Here is a 14,747-nt window from a genome sequence, read left to right as displayed (position 1 = left end):
TGCCCCTGTCCGGGAAGATCCCACATGCCGTAGAGCGGCTGGGCCTGTGAGCCGTGGCCGCTGAGCCTGTGCGTCCGGAGCTTGTGCTGCGCAACGCTAGAGGCTGCAACAGTGAGAGGCCCGCCGTACCGCAAAAAAAAAAAAAAAAAAAAAAAATTGTAAAAATCCCAATTAATGTAAATTAATTGCTTAAAATATATTAATATAAAATCATTTAAAAGATTTAGTTAAAAAATCTAAAACATAATATAGACTATAGTAATAGAAATGGCTTATTTTTCCCCAAAGTAATATTGCTTCTTTAATAAGGACAGACTAATTTAAAAAATGGATGCATCTAATCTGAAATTTACAAAGATGCTTACCTTGTCCTTAAGGAAAGATGCATTTGGGGGACTTCCCTGGTGGTCTGGTGGGTAAGACTCCGAGCTTGCAAGGCAGGGGGCCTGGGTTCGATCCCTGGTCCAGGAACTAGATCCCGCATGCATGCAGCAACTAAGAAGCCTATGTGTCACAACTAAGACCTGGCGCAGACAAAATAAATAAATAATTTTAAAAAAAGAAAAGAAAAAAAACACACTAAATAGCCCCCATCACCAGGCCGCTAGCCTTAAAAAAGAAAAAATGTGTTTTTAAAAGCTTGATTAAGTGTTTAAAACACCTTGTAAACTGTAATGCTTCATATCTATATCTCTGTAGCCACAAAGACACACACGGAAGTATTTGACAAGGAATAAACAATTGTCACAGGAAATGCTTAGATGTTATGTATATCCTAAAACTTAAGCTAAATTCAACAAACATTAATAAGACGTACCAGGTTATGATGTTAGTTGCTGGAAGTGTTTAAAGATAAATCCTTAAAGCAGGAAAGTAATATAAGGTTGTACCCTGTGTATACTACACAAGGGTGCCATATATAAGTGAGTACTACTCACTTTGTAGATATTTTAGTTTTATGTATTTGTTACAACAATTTTCTGTTAGCAGCAGTGCTTGTAAGTATCATTTATTTCTGGAAATTTTTCACGTATTATTTCTTTGATAACTTACTCCCCTCTGTTTTCTCTGTTCTCTCTGGAACATACCAGTATACATTTGAATGGTGACCTCCTTCCTCTAATTTTCTCGTCCTTTCAGTCTCATTTTTCATTTCTTTTTCTTTTATTCCCAGTTTTTTCTTTCAACCCTTCTGGTAACCTTTTAAAATTTCTGCTCTTGTGTTTGAATTTCTAAGAATTCTTTTTCATTCTCTAATTAAAAAAAAAAAATTCCCGTCCTTGTTTTATGGATACATTTTTAAATAGCACTGAGTTTATTGATTACAGTTTTGCTTTTTCTTCCTGTCTCTACATTGTTTATTGCCTTTTTTGTTACGTTTATTAAACTTATTGTGAAATAGTTTTTGATTTATAAGAAATTAAAAGAAAATTGTACAGTGAGTTCCTGGGTACTCTTCACCCAGCTTCCCTCAATAATAACATCTCACATAAGTGTATCAAACTAGGAAAATGACATTGATACAGTACTATAAGTGACTATAGACATCAGTTTTTATACGCGCTTTTTCTGGTATATATTCTGTGATAGTTTATCACATATAGATTTGCGTAACTACCACCACAATCAGGATATAAAACTTTTGCATCACCACAGAGAAACTCCTGCATGCTACCCCTTTAGAGTCATACCCATTCCCCATCCCTAACCTCTGACAACCCCTGATTTGTTCTCCATCACTGTAATTTTGCCATTTTGAGAATGATATATAGATGAAGTCAGATAGGATGTAAACTTTGGGGTTTGGGTTTTTCATTCAGCATAATGCCTTTGAGATCTATCGCATTGTTGAACATGTCAGTAGTTTGTTCTTATTTAATTTCTGAGTACTATTCCATTGTATGTATGTACAACAGTTTATCCATTCAGAGAGAGGCATGGTTTTTGTTATAAACTTTGCAATAATTGTTGGATTTAAAAAATTCTATATATATTACTTTAGTTTTATTACTCTCAACCCCCATAGGAGTCCATAGTTTCACTGAACAAAATGATAGACACCCTAAAATTTCTCTTTAATTCTTAGGAACCTGTCTACTTTTGGAAGCTGTTCATGTATTTAGAATATTTAAACAAATTAGGTGGCAAAGTCACATGTGGAAATTCATGCAGAATTAATATTCTAAAGTTTGATATAAATAGATACTTGCTTCTGAGAGTCACTATTTTAGTAAGATTTTTAAACTTTTGGAGAGACTTTTTGCCTATTGATTTATCAATACTTTATGCTTCAAAGCATGATTCTTCTTTTTGTAGAATTATTTTTTTTTATACAGCAGGCTCTTATTAGTTATCCATTTTATACATATTAGTGTATATATGTCAATGCCAATCTCCCAATTCATCACACCACCACCACCACCACCACCACCACCCCGTGCCACTTTCCCCCCTTGGTGTCCGCACGTTTGTTCTCTACATCTGTGTCTCTATTTCTGCCCTGCAAACTGGTTTGTCTGTACCATTTTTCTAGATTCCACATATATGCGTTAATATATGATATTTGTTTTTCTCTTTCTGACTTGCTTCACTCTGTATAACAGTCTCTAGATCCATCCACGTCTCTACAAATGACCCAATTTCATTCCTGTTTATGGCTGAGTAATACTCCATTGAATATATGTACCACATCTTCTTTATCCACTCATCTGTCGATGGGCATTTAGGTTGCTTCCATGACCTGGCTATTGTAAATAGTGGTGCAGTGAACGTTGGGGTGCATGTGGCTTTTTGAATTACGGTTTTGTCTGGGTATATGCCCAGTGGTGGGATTGCTGGGTCATATGGTAATTCTATTTTTAGTTTTTTAAGGAACCTCCATACTGTTTTCCATAGTGGCTGTATCAGTTTACATTCCCACCAACAGTGCAGGAGGGTTCCCTTTTCTGCACATCCTCTCCAGCATTTGTTATTTGTAGATTTTCTGATGATGCCCATTCTAACTGGTGTGAGGTGATACCTCATTGTAGTTTTGATTTGCATTTCTCTAATAATTGTGATGTTGAGCAGCTTTTCATGTGCTTCTTGGCCATCTGTATGTCTTCTTTGGAGAAATGTCTATTTAGGTCTTCTGCCCATTTTTTGATTGGGTTGTTTTTTTAATATTGAGCTGCATGAGCTGTTTATATATTTTGGAGATTAATCCTTTGTCTGTTGATTCGTTTGCGAATATTTCTCCCATTCTGAGGGTTGTCTTTTCATCTTGTTTGTAGTTTCCTTTGCTGTGCAGAAGCTTTGAAGTTTCATTAGGTCCCATTTGTTTATTTTTGTTTTTATTTCCATTACTGTAGGAAGTGGATCAAAAAAGATCTTGCTGTGATTTATGTCAAAGAGTGTTCTTCCTATGTTTTCCTCTAAGAGTTTTATAGTGTCCGGTCTTACGTTTAGGTCTCTAATCCATTTTGAGTTTATTTTTGTGTATGGTGTTAGGGAGTGTTCTAATTTCATTCTTTTACATGTAGCTGTCTAGTTTTCCCAGCACCACTTATTGAAGAGACTGTCTTTTCTCCATTGTGTATCCTTGCCTCCTTTGTCATAGATTAGTTGACCGTAGGTGCGTGGGTTTATCTCTGGGCTTTCTGTACTGTTCCACTGATGTATTTTTGTTTTTGTGCCAGTACCATACTGTCTTGATTACTGTAGCTTTGTGGTATAGTCTGAAGTCAGGGAGCCTGATTCTTCAAGCTCCATTTTTTCCCCTAAAGACTGCTTTGGCTATTCGGGGTCTTTTGTGTCTCCATACTAATTTTAAGATTTTTTGTTCCAGTTCTGTAAAAAATGCCATTGGTAATTTGATAGGGATTGCATTGAATCTGTAGATTGCTTTGGGTAGTATAGTCATTTTCACAGTATTGATTCTTCCAATGCAAGAACATGGTATATCTCTCCATCTGTTGGTATCATCTTTAATTTTTTCATCAGGGTCTTTTAGTTTTCTGCATACAGGTCTTCTGTCTCCCTAGGTAGGTTTATTCCTAGGTATTTTATTCTTTTTGTTGCAGTGGTAAATGGGAGTGTTTCCTTAAATTCTCTTTCAGATTTTTCATCATTAGTGTATAGGAATGCAAGAGATTTCTGTGCATTAACTTTATATCCTGCAACTTTACCAAATTCATAGATTAGCTCCATTAGTTTTCTGGTGGAATCTTTAGGATTCTCTATGTATGTCATCTGCAAACAGTGACAGTTTTACTTCTTCTTTTCCAATTTGTATTCCTTTTATTTCTTTTTCTTCTCTGATTGCCGTGGCTAGGACTTCCAAAGCTGTATTGAATAATAGTGGTGAGAATGGTCATCCTTGTCTTGTTCCTGATCTTAGAGGAAATGCTTTCAGTTTTTCACCCTTTAGAATGATGTTTGCTGTGGGTTTGTCATATATGGCCTTTATTATGTTGAGGTAGGTTCCCTCGATGCCCACTTTCTAGAGTTTTTATCATAAATGGGTGTTGAATTTTGTCAGAAGCTTTTTCTGCATCTATTGAGATGATCATATTGTTTTTATTTTTCAATTTGTTAATATGGTGTATCACATTGATTGATTTGCGTATATTGAAGAATCCTTGCATCCCTGGGATAAATCCCACTTGATCATGGTGTATGATCCTTTTAATGTGTTGTTGGATTCTGTTTGCTAGTATTTTGTTGAGGATTTTTGCATCTATAGTCATCAGTGATACTGGTCTGTAATTTTCTTTTTTTGTAGTATCTTTGTCTGGTTTTGGTGTCAGGGTGATGGTGGCTTCATAGAATGAGTTTGGGAGTATTCCTTCCTCTGCAAATTTTTGGAAGAGTTTGAGAAGGATGGGTGTTAGCTCTTCTCTAAATGTTTGATAGAATTCACCTGTGAAGCCATCTGGTCCTGGACTTTTGTTTGTTGGAAGATTTTTAATCACAGTTTCATTACTTGTGATTGGTCTGTTCATATTTTCCGTTTCTTCCTGGTTTTGTCTTGGAAGGTTATACCTTTCTAAGAATTTGTCTATTTCTTCCAGGTTGTCCATTTTATTGGCATAGAGTTGCTTGTAGTAGTCTCTTAGGATGCTTTGTATTTCTGTGGTATCTGTTGTAACTTCTCCTTTTTCATTTCCAATTTTAGTGATTTGAGTCCTCCCTCTTTTTCTTGATGAGTCTGGCTAATGGTTTATCAATTTTGTTTATCTTCTCAAAGAGCCAACTTTTAATTTTATTGATCTTTGCTATTGTTTTCTTTGTTTTTATTTCTTCTCTGATCTTCATGAGTTCTTTCCTTCTGCTATCTTTGGGTTTTATTCGTTTCTTTCTCTAGTTCCTTTAGGTGTAAGGTTAGATTGTTTATTTTAGATTTTTCTTGTTTCTTGAGGTAGCCTTGTATTGCTATAAACTTCTCTCTTAGAACTGGTTTTGCTGCATCCCATAGGTTTTGGGTCATCGTGTTTTCATTGTCATTTGTCTCTAGGTCGTTTTTGATTTCCTCTTTGATTTCAGTGATTTCTTGGTTATTTAGTAATGTACTGTTCAGCCTCCATGTGTTTGTGTTTTTCACGTTTCTTTTTCCCTGTAATTGATTTCTAATCTCATAGTGTTGTGTATTGATTTTGGAATATTCAACCAGTCTTGCATTTTTGGTACAAAATCCTTTAGACCTTGGTGTATTGACATTTTTATATATTGCTGTATGGAAACTACTAAAATTTTGTTTAAAATATTTGCATCTATGTTCTGAGGGATGTAGGTTCTGGTAATGTCTTTCTCTGGTTTTGGTATCTGGGTAATGCTGGCCTCATAGAATGTTAGGAAATATTATCTTTTCTTCAATTTTCTAGAAGAGTTTGTGTAGGATTGGTGTTATTTCTGTCTTAAATTCTTGGTAGAATTATCAGTGAAGCCATCTTGGCCTGGAGTTAGAGGGTAAGTTCTTAACTATAAATTCAAATTCTTTCATAGACATTCAGCTGTTCACTGTATTTGTTTCTTCTAGAGTGAGCTTTGGTAGTTTGGAATTTGTCCAGTTCTTCTGAATTGATGAATTTATTTGCATAAAGTTGTTTATAATATTTTATCTCTCTTTTAATACATGCAGACTTTGTAGTGAGGTCTACTCTCATGTCTGATATTGGTAATTTGTATCTCCTCAATTTTTTCCCCAGTTTGCCTGGAGATTTTATCAATTTTAATGATGTTTTCAAAGAACTAGCTTTTGTTTTCATTGATTTTTCCCTATTCTTTTTCTGTTTTCTATTATTTTGACTTCCACTCTGATCTTTATTAATTTTTTATAGTTTCTTTAGGTTTAATTTGCTCTTTGTCTAGTTTCTTAAGGCAGAAACTGAGGTGATTTTTTTCTTTGACCTTTTTTATCATAGGCATTTAAAGCTATAATTCTTAACTACTGCTGTAATATCATGCCATTCCACAAATTTTGATACACTGGACTTGTTTCACTTCAGAATTTTCTCTTTTCCTTTCTGATTTCTTTTTTGCTTTCTGGGTTATTTTAAAAGATTTTATCTAATTTCCAATATTTGGGAATTTTCCAGGTATCTTTCTGTTATTGAATTTTAATTTAATTTCATTATAACCAGAGAACAAACTTTGTATGATTGAATTCTTTTAAATGTATTGAGACTTGTTTTATTGCACAGAATATGGTCTGTCTTGATAAATGTTCTGTGTGCATACCAAAAGAATGGATTTTCTGCTTTTGTTGGGTGAAATGTTCCATAAATGTCAGTTAGGTTAAGCTAGTTGATAGTGTTGTTCAAATGTTATTCATCTTTACTGATTTTCTGTCTGCTTGTTCTGTATTTATATTTGTTTGTATCTGCGGCATGTGGGATCTTTCTGGACCAGGGCATGAACCCATGTCCCCTGCATCGGCAGGTGGACTCTCAACCACTGCACCACCAGGGAAGCCCTGTACCTTTATATTTAAAGTTTGATTCTTGTAGGCAGCATATAGTTGGGTCTGGTTTTTATATCCAGTGGGATAATCTCTACCTTTTATGCCTTAGACCATGTATATTTAATGTGATTATAGATATGGTTAAGGTTAGGTCTATCATCTTGCTATTTATTTTCTGTTTGTCCCATTTGTTCTTGTTTCCCTATCCTCTTCCCCTTTCTTTTGGCCCTCTTTTAAATTAATTGTATCTTTTTTATGATTTCATTTTATCCTCTATGTTGGCTTATTAACTATAATTCTTTGTTTCTGTACTTTAGTGGTTGCTTTAGAGCTTATAATATACATCTTTAGTTTATCACAGTTTACCTTCAAGTGATATTAAATCATTTCATGTGTCATATAAGAGCCTTATAATAATGTACTTCCATTTCTCTCTTTCCAAACTTTGTGCTATTTCCAGTATTCTTAATTCCTTTGTGTAGATTTGTATTTTCAACTGGTGTTACTGTTTTCTTCCCCCTAAAGGGTGTCTTTTAAATTTTTTTACAGTGCAAGTTTGCTCATGATGAATTCATTCATCTTTTTTGTGTGTGTCTGAGAATGCATTTCCCTTTTATTTATTTACTTTTAATAAATTTATTTTATTTATTTATTTTTGGCCGCGTTGGGTCTTGGTTGCTGTGCGCAGGCTTTCTCTCGTTGCGGCGAGCGGGGGCTACTCTTCGTTGCGGTGCACGGGCTTCTCATTGTGGTGGCTTCTCTTGTTGTGGAGCATGGGTTCTAGGCGGGCGGGCTTCAGTAGTTGTGGTGCGTGGGCTTTAGTAGTTGTGGCTCGCGGGCTGTAGAGCGCAGGCTCAGTAGTTGTGGCGAACGGGCTTAGTTGCTTCGCGGCATGTGGGATCTTCCCGGACCAGGGCTTGAACCTGTGTCTGCTGCATTGGCAGGCAGATTCTTAACCACTACGCCCCCAGGGAAGTCCCTCCCTTTTATTTTTGAAAGATGTTTTCACTGGATGTAACAAGTGTAGGTTGGCAGGGGTTATCATTTTGGTTTGGGATTTTATTTTTTATTAAAATGTGTTTGGGATTTGTTGTGCGTGTTGCACCTATGGGTTTGTAGTTTTAATTACATTTCAAGACATTTCTTCAGATATTTTTCTCTTCCTCACCTTTCTTCCTTTATGGACTCCATTTATACCTATATTAGGGCACTTAAAGTTGACCCATAGCTCACTCATGCTCAATTTATTTTTCTATAAAGAATATTATATTCATTTTGGATATTTCCTACTGCTGTGTCTTCAAATTCATGAATCTTTTCTTCTGTAATGTGTAATCTTCCATTAATTCCATTGAGTATATTTTTCATCTCAGATATCATTTTTGTCTCTCGAAGTCTGATTTGCATCTTTTTAGTATTCTATATCTGTATATAACTTTTTGGAGGAATATGGTTATAATGGCTGTTTTAATGTCTTTATTTCTAATTCTAAGATATGTGTCAGTTCTGGGTTGGTTTTAGTTGAGTTTTTTCCTCATGGGTTATGTTTTGCTCCCTCTTTGCATACCTCGTAATTTTTAACTGGATGCCATACATTGTGAATTTACCTTATTTGGTTGCTGGATATTTTTGTATTCCTATAAATTTTCTTGAGCTTTGTTTTAGGATTCAGTTTACTTACTTGGAAACAATTTGATTCTTTCAAGTGTTGCTGTTAACATTTGTTAGATATGACTAGAACAGTGCTCAGTTTAGGTCTAATTATTTCCCATTTCAGAGCCAAGACCCTTTAGATTCTCCCTTCAGTGCCCTTTTATGAGGTTTTCCATCCTGACTGGGGGAAACAGGCCCTATTCCTGGCTCTATATGAGTCCTGGGCACTGTTTCCTCTAATTCTTTGAGTCGGTTGTTTCCCCAGCCTCGTCAAGTTTCCTCACGTGTACGTTGATTGGTACTAGGCTCTGCAGATCTCTGAGGTTTGTCTCTCTGTGCTGCTCTCCCCTCTCTGGTACTCTTTCCTTAGAACTCTAGCCACCTATTGTCCCCGGCCTCTCAGCTCCATATCCTTAACTCAGAGTCCATCAGCTTCTGCCTGGGTTTTGCCTCCCTGTGTTTTATTCTGGAAACTCTTCTTAAGGTAGTAATTTTGGGCAGTTGCTGGCCTTATCTTATTTATTTTCTATCTTTCAGGGATCACTCTCTTTCTTTTCCAAATGTATTGTGTCTTGTCATTGTTTCATATATTTCGTTTTTGGGTTGTTTCAGACAGGAAGGTAAATTCAGTCCTTGTTTCCCTGTCTTGGCTAGAAGCAAGATGTTGGGGCTGGTGCATTCTTCATCTCCTTACCTGTTCTCAATTCACGTATCCCAAACTCTCTTAGATGCAACATGAAGCAGAGTTATCCCCTGTGAACTTGCTTGCCCTCATTTTTGTTTGCACATATTATTTTTGCCCTTAGAGTGCTTTCCTGCTCTAAAATTATTTAACTAAATAGAGTAGGACATAATTAGTCTTCCATGACATCTGATTTTGAAGGTCTGATTCAGAGTACATTCCATTTGAGAATGAAAAGAAAGGACAGGAGTGTATTATGACACCTTTTGCATTGATTTAACATCTAAACAGTTTAGAAATGAAGCCAATATTTCAGCAGAATGCTTAGCAGCATTTAATCTTTCAGCTAGAGAGATGTCTAGTTGAAATCCTTATTTAATTAATCAGTCTGCTTGGCCCTTACCGAACATTTATCCTGCATTTGCCTTAGTTGTAGTTGTGTTTGTACCTTGTCTGTTAAATTATCAATTAGATTCATATTTAGAAAATGTGTTTATTATTAGCACATTTAAAACTTAGCATCTAGAATAATTTAAGGAGTTATTTTTTCCAATATATAATCCTTATTCTATTATTGTGGATTCCTTTCTTTTTCCTACTTTAGGACACGAGCCAGAAATTCCATTGTTCCTACTCTGAAGGTTTTTAACCTGAAAGTAGGATCTTTTGATTTGTTCTATTTGAAGAAAAAAATTATGTTCCAAGGATGTGATCCTACTCTGATCTTTTTCACTAGAAGGAAGGTGGGAGTAGAGGGTTTTGTTTGTTTGTTTCTGTCTGTAGGTTTGTGAGAGACAAATGACTGATACAAGCTGGTAGGTTGCCTTTATTTCCATAGAAGTCACTCGTCGGGTAGTGACAAAGTCAGCCTTTTGTCTTTTTAGTCTGTTATAGTGAGATGACAGCGATTTTCATAATGAAAGAAACCACTAAAATAACAAAATGAAGTGTTATAGCTAATAATCAGCAGAGGAGATGATCCTGGAACATTATCGGATTTAAAACTGAATCATCAAGATTAAATTTTTAACTGGTGTGGTTTTGGTGAAGGAGAGCAGGGTAACATTGTGGAGGGGGTACTGGAATGAATTGAAAGGATTAGGTTACAGGTTAATAGGGTATCCACTAAATTCTTTGTGACTCTGAGCAAGTCTTGTGATTTTGAACTTTATTATCTTCACCTGTTATAACTAAATAAACTAACATTTAATGGGTGATTCTATTGTACCAGGCACATTGCTCGTCAGCTTACTTATTATACTTCATTTAATCCTCATATTGAACTTAGAAAGTAAAAAGAATCTACAGCTTACAGATGAGGAAATGAAGGTTCCAAAATGTTAAGTAACATTCAACATGTTGAGCAATTAAGTCTTAATGGACAATTGATTCTAAGTCTTTATTACTCTAAAGCCATGAAGTTCTTTCTATTCCTGTTTCTTCTGTTTCTAAAAAGCACTTTAATATTTTTAAACTATGAAGCATGTGTTTTGTTTGCTAAGGTGGTAAATTTCCACCTGCCTTAGGTCAGGCTCTCTCATTTTTGTTCCTATCAGTTTTCCTACTTGCAGTGTATTCTGATTATTAAAATCTTATTTGTTAGTGCCTGATTCACCAGTGATTTACAGTGATGTCTTCTTCATGTGAGAACTTAAAGCATTTATTATCTGTCACTCATTTATTAGTTATATATTTGAGATACATTTAGTCATTTTATATTTGAAATTTGGGATAGCTCTTGAATTGTTTACATTTCTGCATGTCCATGTATATAACTGCTACACTTAAATCATAAGTTCCCTGAGGGAGCTGCTTCTTTCTTGGCAGGTAGCACAGCATTGTGCACATAGCATATATAACTTAATAAATAATTGTGTGAATGAATGCTGCCAACTAGAATATTTTAATCATCATTCCCAGTTATTCAGTTCTCATGGGCAAATTTATGTAGGATGTTTTCAAAATATTAAATTCTGTAACTTTACATAGTCAGTGCCGTTAGCTTTTTAGAAAAATGCTTTTTAAAATTTTTGAAGAGGGTTCAATCAAAATCAAAATAGCATGTAGACTTATTTTGTCAGGGATACCAGTTACTTTGCCCATACCTCAGAGTTCCAGAAGCTGGTGCTCTTTCCCTCCCTTTCCCCCTGACAATCAAGGAAATCGAAAGAACACTTGAGTAATATTTAAGAGATCTGGGTGGTCTCTGCCGCCACTGCTGCTGCTGCTGCTGCTGCTGCTGCTGCTGCTGCTGCTGCTGCTGCTGCTGCTGCTATTACTACTACCACTACCTCCTCTATTACTAACTAAAAAGTCAGTTAACCATTCTGGGCTTTGGCTTTCTCATCCTTAAAAGAAGACTGAGTTGGAGTATGTGATCTTTAAAGACATAGTGTTCCAGAATTTTTAAAACCTGCAAGTTTTAAAGTAAATTAGGTTTCAGAATTGTAAAGTAACATTTGATTCTTGCATTTCAAAATATTAGTAGCTTTATGTTAATTGGGGTTTTTTGGGAAAGCATTTGTGATTTCATGTTCTACTTTTATGGTTAATTTTCTTTTCTAATTTATCAGTGCTCCCTCACGTGTTGCTAAAGGAGTTGTTGAGCACACCAAAATGAGTCTACATGGTGCTAGTGGGGGACATGAGAGATCAAGAGATAGACGAAGGTCAAGTGACCGATCTCGAGATTCATCTCACGAAAGAACAGAATCTCAGCTCACTCCTTGTATTAGAAATGTTACTTCTCCAACACGACAGCACCATGTTGGTATGTAAAATCAACTAAGCTTCCCAGTGGTTTTTAAAAGCATGCATTTACCTTTTTTTTTTTTTTTTGGCCACGCCTCGAGGCTTGCGGCATCTTAGTTTCCCGATTGATCCTGGCATTGAAAGTGTCAAGTCCTAATCACTGCACTACCAGGGAATTCCCAATGCATTTACCTTTTTAATGCAGCAATAACAATGATTTGTGCCTAATACTTCAGATTAAAGTTAACTTCTTTCTTCTGTTCATTGCTTCTGTTTTAGCTTAGCTTGGTTCTTGCTGTGAAAAAACAGCTTATTAAATGAAACTTAAAAGTGAATTTCTTTTAATAGTCTGGGACAGTCTTATAAAAGAAATAATTTGAACAGCCTTTAAAACTGTAATATGTAGATTTAAAATTTTTTTTACGTGATTTTTATCTTGTGAGATATTGAGCAGTGGTTTATTTTAAAATAGTTTGTAGTGAATTATTGATAAGAATCCTTGTTAATCATATTAAAAAAGGAAGTGAAAGAGTAAGCATCGTAAGGTAATTTATCTTGATTTTTGACAATATTTTAGATTTAATAAAAAAAATAGAAGAGGAAAAGGAAGGTGTGAAGTGGTTTTTTTTTTTCTCTTGACAACTAGCTCAGGTCTTTTTCTTCCTTCCTACTTATTACTGTAAATGAATGCGATTACCCCAGGTAAATACATTGTGTGACTGTAAAACAGTAGTCTGAAGTGGAGGTACATAAACAATGTGAGCTTGCTGATTTTTATTTTCCACTCAGAAGTGGCAAATTAAATAATTTGACTTACTATTTGAGGTAGTTTCTGAAAACCTTGTATAAACCAAAATCATTTATATTAGGGTCTGATTATGTGGAGATGTTTTCAGTATCTAAGTAGGTCTTAAAAGTCAGACTAATACTGATAAGCTAAAAACCAACAAAAGTATAAATAAGAGTTGACAGTTTCTTATATGCAAAGTTTAGTATCTGGAAGGAGAATAGGAGATAAATTATTTTATTACTTTAGCAAATTTTACTTTTGGGATGCTACCAGCCTTGTGGAAATAGGCAATAAAAGGGAGGTGTCAGGGTATCTCTGGAGATACAGCAAACCTAATTATATAACCAGTAAAGCTGTACAGAGTGTTCTGAGTAGCTTGAGTCATGGAGGAATTTGGCAAAAGCTGATGAAACTGATGAGATGGAGGTATATTTTTAGGTCACCTTTAAAGTTTAGTAATCTAGCCTCTAAAGGAAACTTATCACAAAATCTTAGTTTTAATGTCCCCTTTGTAGACTATTGGAACCGCTAAAGAAAATTTTCTGACTTTCAACAATGTTTCCTATTAAAATTATACCTAATAATATGATCCTATAAAATTTTAGTAGTGCTTTATTCAAAAATGAGAATGAGAACAAAGCAGTATATCATAAGCTATTAAAACCACTTAATTTGCTAAGACATTAAGAGTCATTTAAAAACATAAATATACTTAATGTCTGCAGTGAAATTTTTTTCTTCCTTTGGGACCTTCCTTTTGTGAGACAAATAGCTGGTTTGGGGATTTCCTTATTAACATAGTAAGAGTCCAAAGTTTCTACTTTGTGTTTTCAGAATAGTGTTAATACTTTCAGTGTTTAGGAGAGTTGAAATTGTTATTAATCTTTTACTAACTTTTAATGCTTATTTATGTGACTTCTGAGAATATTCCTCTCCTTGGGTTTCTATATATTTTTAAGTAGAGCAATAATATAAAATTTACCTTACTTTTGATCTTAGTCTGGGTCAACATTAGTCAGCTATACATCTTTTTAAAAAAGTCTACAAAATTAATTTTTTTAGAAAACAATTTGATGTTTTAGCTTTCATTCCTAGAAAATAAATGAACATATATGATCTGTGAAAATTTATTTGAAATCAAAAAAGCAGAAATGCAGTGATATAAAACAGCTTTTCTAAATCACAGTTTTTAAAAGATATATATAAATCTCAAATTTTTAAAAAGAAAATTTGCATAACTTTGTTTAACATCTATATTTCAGAACGTGAGAAAGATCACAGCTCCTCTCGTCCAAGCAGTCCTCGTCCTCAAAAAGCATCTCCAAGTGGTTCCAGTAGCAGTGCTGGGAACAGCAGCAGAAACAGTAGTCAGTCAAGTTCAGATGGTAGCTGTAAGACATCTGGGGAAATGGTGTTTGTGTATGAAAATGCAAAAGAAGGAGCTCGGAATGTAAGAACGTCAGAACGAGTGACACTAATAGTGGATAACACTAGATTTGTTGTAGACCCATCCATTTTTACTGCACAGCCAAATACAATGTTGGGCAGGTTTGTATTGCTGTTCTTTGTATTATTAATTATAAAGCACTTTAACATTGCTTTGGGTTTTTTTCATTTAAAGTTTTACAGTAATTCTCTGGTGGAATACAGTGTTCCTGCTGAGCTTTCGAGGTTAAATAATTTGCTGAAGTTAATCCGGCTAGAAAGTGGTAGAGCCAGATCTTGAACTTGTTTTTATTTCAAATAATCTTTGCTATACCAGTAGAAATAGCAAATATATTAGTTAAATGAAGACAGGACACTAAAAGATCTCTATAGGTTGAAAGCATAGATTGTATTTAACAAGGTGAATTTAACAGTGATAATGCTTCCTTCACTTAGGGCTCCCAAATTCAACCTCCAAATACAGCAGGTATCAGCATTTCATTAGC

The 14,747-nt window shown here is 34.9% G+C and overlaps 1 protein-coding gene across 2 annotated transcripts in view; it reads left to right on the top strand.

The window, feature by feature from the left end:
* BTBD10 (BTB domain containing 10) overlaps positions 1–14,747 on the top strand; it is a 71,866-nt gene that overhangs the window by 35,915 nt on the left and 21,204 nt on the right. For both annotated transcript variants that reach the window (XM_082845261.1, XM_082845262.1), the window contains exons 2-3: positions 11,849–12,045; positions 14,079–14,364. In XM_082845261.1, coding sequence (XP_082701387.1) covers positions 11,892–12,045; positions 14,079–14,364 — 440 coding nt within the window. In that variant the 5' untranslated portion in view covers positions 11,849–11,891. The remainder of the gene's footprint in view (positions 1–11,848; positions 12,046–14,078; positions 14,365–14,747) is intronic.

This window comes from Leucopleurus acutus (assembly GCF_964270905.1).
Source record: "Leucopleurus acutus genome assembly, chromosome: 8".
Lineage (NCBI taxonomy): Eukaryota > Metazoa > Chordata > Mammalia > Artiodactyla > Delphinidae > Leucopleurus > Leucopleurus acutus.
The sequence above is the reverse complement of the archived record's forward strand: the minus strand, read 5'-3'. Positions and strand labels throughout refer to the sequence as shown.